Source organism: Macaca thibetana, chromosome 15 (assembly GCF_024542745.1).
Source record: "Macaca thibetana thibetana isolate TM-01 chromosome 15, ASM2454274v1, whole genome shotgun sequence".
Classification (NCBI taxonomy): domain Eukaryota; kingdom Metazoa; phylum Chordata; class Mammalia; order Primates; family Cercopithecidae; genus Macaca; species Macaca thibetana.
The window spans coordinates 98,481,583-98,487,928 of NC_065592.1; the positions used below are offsets into that span (position 1 = coordinate 98,481,583).

The 6,346-nt window shown below is 43.6% G+C and overlaps 1 protein-coding gene across 4 annotated transcripts in view; it reads right to left on the reverse strand.

Annotated features, from left to right (window-relative positions):
- Nucleotides 1–4,868, reverse strand: part of TUT7 (terminal uridylyl transferase 7) — a 65,590-nt gene extending 60,722 nt beyond the window's left edge. For 3 of the 4 annotated variants that reach the window (XM_050760942.1, XM_050760941.1, XM_050760943.1), the window contains exon 1: nt 3,046–4,867. In XM_050760942.1, coding sequence (XP_050616899.1) covers nt 3,046–3,565 — 520 coding nt within the window. In that variant the 5' untranslated portion in view covers nt 3,566–4,867. Of the gene's footprint in view, nt 1–3,045 lie in introns of all 4 variants that reach the window. The other variant, XM_050760940.1, reaches the window with a different exon arrangement.
- Between the last annotated feature and the right edge of the window lie 1,478 nt (nt 4,869–6,346).

Consider the following 6,346-nt stretch of genomic DNA (forward strand, 5'->3'; position numbering starts at 1 on the left):
TTATTAAGACACAATTTTGATAAAGAAATTTCAATCTCTTTAATGAGATCCTTTTTAGTTTATACTTTCAGTTGAATCTCTCTAAAGTAAATAATGTTATACCAAAGCTTAATGCTTCCTATATGAAGATTTTCAAGGGACAGAAACTTAATTCTTTACTTAATAACTGTGAAAGCATATACTTGTGTGTCATACAGGGAAAACATGCAAGCTTTTGAATTACCTCCAATAAAAAGATAGCAAAATTAATCTCCTATTCAAATACATTTAAAAGCAACTTCTTTAGTTGCTTTTATAAGAATACAAATAAAATAAGAAAACATAAGTTTCTGTGGTCAGCAAACAGTTCCTTTTAATGTCTAGCTGCAAATTTTTGACAAACTTTCTTTTTAAAATGCTTTTCAGCCGGGTGTGGTGGCTCACACCTGTACTCCCAACACTTTGGGAGGTTAAGGCAGGCAGATCAGGAGGTCAGCAGATCGAGACTAGCCCTGGCCAACATGCTGAAACCCTGACTCTACTAAAAGTACAAAAATTAGCCAGGTGTGGTGGTGCATGCCTGTAGTCCCAGCTACTCAGGAGGCTGAGGCAGGAGAATTGCTTGAACCTAGGAGGTGGAGGTTGCAGTGAGCCAAGATCGCACCACTGCACTCCAGCCTGGATGACAGAGTGAGACTCCATCTCAATAATAATAATAATAATAATAATAATAATAAAGTAAAATGGTTTTCAAGATCAACTTCTACAAGACTGACTATAGGTAACAAAATTGCCCACATCCCACCTAGACACAGTAATACAGAAACACTTAAATAGACACAATTTTTAACAAAGAAAAGCACAAATTAAAAGCCCAGAAATTATCAAGAAATGTTCAGCTCCGCCGTCAGGATTTCAGGTCCAGCGAGGCTGAGTTAATGGCCAGAGTAGCAGAGTCCCCAATTTTAGTTCTACTTCCTCATTTACTGCTCTGCATAAACAGGTCTGTGTAAATTTAACCTCTCCGAGCTGCAGCTCCCTGATTTGTAAAATTGTGATTACATCTTTGATATATCACAACAGAGTGCTGCATCAGATAATTCTTTAAGCTATTTCTAGCTTAAAGATTTAAGTTTTATGTCTCCCTACTACTTAACGCCTTTATAACACTTCATTCTGTTTCTGCTACTTGATATTGATATATACTCTTAATTTTCCAATTTAAAAATATCTGAGAACCAGGTGCGGTAGCTCACGCCTGTAATCCCAGCACTTTGGGAAGCCGAGGCGGGTGGCTCACTCGAGGTCAGGAGTTCAAGACCAGCCTGGCCAACAGGGAGAAACCTTATCTCTATTTAAAAAATAGAAAAATCAGCTGGGCATGGTGGTGTGCACCTGTAGTCCCAGCTACTCGGGAGGCTGAGACATGAGAATTGCTTGATCCTGGGAGGCAGGGGCTGCAGTGACAGGAGATCACATCACTGCACTCCAGCCTGGGTGACACAGCAAGACTGTCTCAAAGAAAAAAAAAAAAATCAGGCTGAGTGCGGTGGCTCACACCTGTAATCCCAGCACTTTGGGACGCCAAGGTGGGTAGATTACTGGAGGTTAAGAGTTCGAGACCAGTCTGGCCAACATGGTGAAACCCTGTCTCTATAAAAAATACAAAAATTAGCCGGGTGTGGTGGCACGCGCCTCTAGTCCCAGCTACTCTGGAGGATGAGACAGGAGAATCGCTTGAACCCAGGAGGCGGAGGTTGCAGTGAGCCAAGATCGTGCCACTGTACTCCAGCCTGGGTGACACAGCGAGACTCCATCTCAAAAAATAAAATAAAATAAAATAAAAATAAATGGATCTGACAACTAGAAGAATCTACGAAAAAAGAAAAAAATACCAAATAGCACATTTCCCCCCATTTAATATCAGTAAGCACTTGAGACTTTCATTTTTATCCTAAGACCTAGTAAAAATAAAAGACAACCTTTTTGCTTTTAAGTATTCATATGCATGGGACACAAACTCAAACACCTTATAGGTAACCTGTGTATGAACTGGCCACTGTGAGAAAACATGAAAAGGCATCGGGCGATCTAGAAAGTGTCCATATTCCCTGAATGCATTTAAACTAAAAAAATTTATTTAAAAGTGCTGGCCAGTTTGAAGCACATTCTGTACGACCACTAAAAAATGCTTTCAGTCAATAAACTTACAAGTCCATGTTTCCAACTATGATATTGTTTCATTTTTTTCCATCCAATTTGTGACTTTATTTCATTTCAGTAAATATTACCCATTAGATAAAAATAACCTTCCTGTTTGTAGAAATCATTGCCACATGGACAAAATCTACTTTTTACTTTTAGAAAAACATATTACCTCCTTATTATCCCTTTGGGGCAATTAACCAAGCATGTGAGGGCACTGAGAAATTAGTTTTGGTCTTACTGAAACCAAACAGCAAAGCTTGAATCTATTTCTGACTTTCTAAACTTGTTTCTCAACCTGTTTGTCATGATCCCTTTTGAAAAACAAAGATCTCAGATTATTCATCTCGGGACACTGACACTATACCCAAAAGATGTATCTCCTGTGGCAGGAGATATACACAGTGTATACTGTGTTTGTACATCAACAAGTAAGTTGTTTTAAAAAAACAACCTTTATATTCTGTCATTTATATTATGAACACATTAATTATTCAAATACAAAATTATAATCATAATTTTGAAAACACAAAAACCACTAAGCAATTACGATATGATCCCCTGGGGCATATAGCTACCCTCCTCTGTAAAAAACACGTTATAGAAAACATGTTTACTGAAGTAAAATGAGCCTTGGGGCAAAGTAAACTTTTAAAGGGATCAACATGTGAAATGTGTTGAAGCTGCCCAAATATCATGATTACAATCCTTAAAATAATCATACTAAGTGACCACTTCTTAAAACAGAAACTATGAAAAACTGAAAACGAAATTGCTGAAAATAACAAAACTCATTTGGATGAAAAAGAATAAGACATTGCTGACTCTGAGGTTGTGATCTGACAAGTTGGAAAACATTACCAGGACTTCCTGCTTCCATTTCTGACGTGGTTTCTAGGCTTGTTAGGTCTTTATGAAACAGTCGTCTCACAGTTCTGCAGCCTCTTGTGTCTTGCCACCGATAACCGTCTTCATTTTCTTGAAAGGAGTCTTTTCTTTGTCGGTTTATAACAGGAATTCTAGGTCCAGGTTTGAATTCTCTCCAGTTGTCCGAATTACCAGTATGTTCATCAGACAGCCATCTCTTACTCTGATCTTTGTGGTTGTCATTCATCCAAGCAGGTTGACTGTAGATTGGGTTTTTAAATGCATATGGATTGCTGGAAACAGCACATGGTCCTTTTCTGGGGGTATTCCCATAGTTCCCTGGTGTTATCTTTTTTTTTTGAAGGCCCTTTTCCATTTTACTGCCATGGCTTTTAGCATGGTCATCTATTATTAAATAATCTTGTTGGGGGTGACCCCTTCTGAAGTCATCATCATCCATAGTCCCCCGGTCTTTAGTGCGCTTCGCGAAATAAGGTTTTGCTGTATCTCCCATGGTCTTTGACTTCAATTTTCTTTACTTTGCACCTGAAAGAAGGCATTTTGGGAAAATATCAAACTATATAACAAGATATCATACAAGTATACAAAATAACACATTTATCGTACAGATGCCCAAAGCCTGTGAAACTCTTTCCCTATTTTTTTAAAATAAAAATTCTATCACATTCTTAATAATCAGTGCAATACTCTAGAGGTTGGGAGGCTTGGTCCTCTAACAGTCTTCATGAAAATTAATACTTACTATTTAGCATGAAGATTAAATCTGTGAATAAGAGAAGCTCTATAGGTTCCAGAACGGTAGCATAGTAGAGAATACTACTCAAACCAAGTATGGTCGGCTTTTCCTTCTGTAACACAGCGTTTCTCTTCAAAGAAAACCTCATCCCAAGGCAATATTATTACTAAACTACCGAAACAGTCTTTTTTTTTTAAGTTGGCAATTACTTGTAAGTGTTATACACCGAACTTTACGTGAACGGAGTACTACATCTTTCAACTCCAATTTTCCGTCCCTTCACCACCACTACTCTGGACAGACTGGCTTTGAGCGCTTAGGTTACGGAAGTGCTGCGCTCCCGACCAAGGTGCAGCCGTAATCAAAGGGGCTGGGTTTCCGATCAAGGGACAACTCCAGCTAACCTCCTCAATCCCCATTCTCCAACCCCAAACAAGTTTGGTTTTGTCAGGAACAGCAATTGCCTGAGGAATGACACTCCTCTTCAATCCCCATCTGACCGCTCCACCACCGATCTGCCTTAGTTTCCACCCTTTTGAGACCGACGTGGAGAAAGAGGAGGCGTCCCTGCACTCCTGGCCAAGAAGCCACCGTGGGGACCAGGAAGCAGGAAGTGACCTGCTGTCTCCATAGGGTTCCAGGGTTCCCCCGGCCAGCCAGGGGGCCAGAGCCGAATGTCTTGACCCAAATCCTATCTTCTGCGCCCGCAGTCTGACAAAAAGTGAAAACACGGACTCGAACCCGAGAGCTCAGTCTCTGCCGGCCTGGGGGTTCCTCGGTCACCCAAACTGGTGCGAGGAAGCCGGAGGGGGATGGAACCAACGTACCTCCGGGGCCAGGCCGGACCACTACTCTGGAGTCCAGGAAACCAACTGGAGAATCAGCCCGGAGGCGAGTCTGGCAGGGACGTTGGGAGAAGGCGCCCAGGAGCACTCACCACCTTCGCCGTGGTCCCCAGCCTCTTCCTATCCCGGCCGGGCTCCCTCTCCGTGTTTTCCTTCGGCCCCACTTCCGGCGCTCAGCGCTGTCTCATTGTGCGCGATTGGGAGCCGACTGTGCCCCCGCCCTAGCGCTCCGCCGCGCACACCGGAAACGCGCGCCGCGCCGCGCCCCGCCCCGCGGTGCCCTGCCCACGCTCCTGCCCCGCCTCCCTGCCTGGCCCCGCCTTCCGCGCCTGGCCCCGCCTGGCCTGTCCAGTCCGGTGCCCCAGCGCACTCCCTCCAGGTGTCCGGCCCCGCGTCTGGGCCCTGGGTGCGCCCCTTAGCGCGGGCGGATTACTGGCTCGCCGGATAGCCGGTTCGCCGGCGCGCGGGGACCAGGCCCGAGCTTCTTACCAGAGCAGCGCCTGCTCCTTCTCTCTCCGGGCTTCGACGCTCCTCTGGTTCCCCTCTCTGCTCCGGGCGCTGAATGCTCGGGAAAGGCGCGGGAGCCCAGACTTACGCACCCGGAGAGGGACGCGGAGCCGGCGGTCGGGCACAGCCGCCTTCCCCGCGCTCGGGGCCTCGGCTTTGCTCCAGGGTGCTCACCGGTTGCTTCCAGAGGTAGTAAAGGCTCCGAGGCCTCGTAGTGCTCTTAGTGTTTTTCTGATAAGTCGGAGTGATTAATGTTTTCGTGAATTTTTAATTGCCGACCTTGTAGAAATGCCGGCATTTAAACATCCACTGCTCACCCAGATCTCAAAGTGGTCAAGGAAAATGCTCTGCTTTTTTCTTAGGTTGTGTAAGGATTACTTTTACTTTAAAAAAAAAAAAAAAAAAAATCAGTACATTTCGAAGAATATGTGTAATGGCAAGGGGTGACCAGGGAGGGTTCAATTCGAATTTTTGAAGAACGCACACCTCGAACTCGGTATTGCTTTTTATTTCTTTACTGTATGACCTTCCTTGCTGTTTGCAGTGTTCTAAATGCTTTGAAAAGCATCAAGCAACTAGTGAAATTAGGGAGCGTTGGGAAAATCGAGTTTCCATTTCTCTGCTTTTTTAAAGCATGTAAATGGAAAGCTATCAGGTCCTATGGGGCAATGGCCTTAAAATAATAACACGCAAAGTACTGGCTATGCCAGTAACTGCTGTGAAGGCTTTACAAATACTAACTCCTTTATTTTATTTATTTTTGTAGGGACACGGGTCTTCTATGTTGCTCAGGCTGCTTTCCAATTCCTGGCCTCAAGCCATCCTCCCACCTTGGCCTCCCAAAGTGGTGGGATGACAGGGGTGATCCACCATACCCAGCCTTAACTTCTACAATCCTCACAACTTCAGGAAGACTCTATCATTATCCCACTTTTAAAGATGAGGACATTTAGCACTTGCAGTGAAGTAAATGGCACTGCTGCAATCCAAACCCTGAATATGAGGCTGTTATTAACCATGTGGCTATATTAAAAGTGATGTAAAACACATTCCTACAACTTTTATATAATTCCTTACTTAGATATTTTAATTCTGAAAATACATGAGGATCAAACTGATAATCTCTTCAACAGGCAGACAGTGGCCTTGAAAATATAGAGTCTAAAAGGGAGTATGATGAAGCATG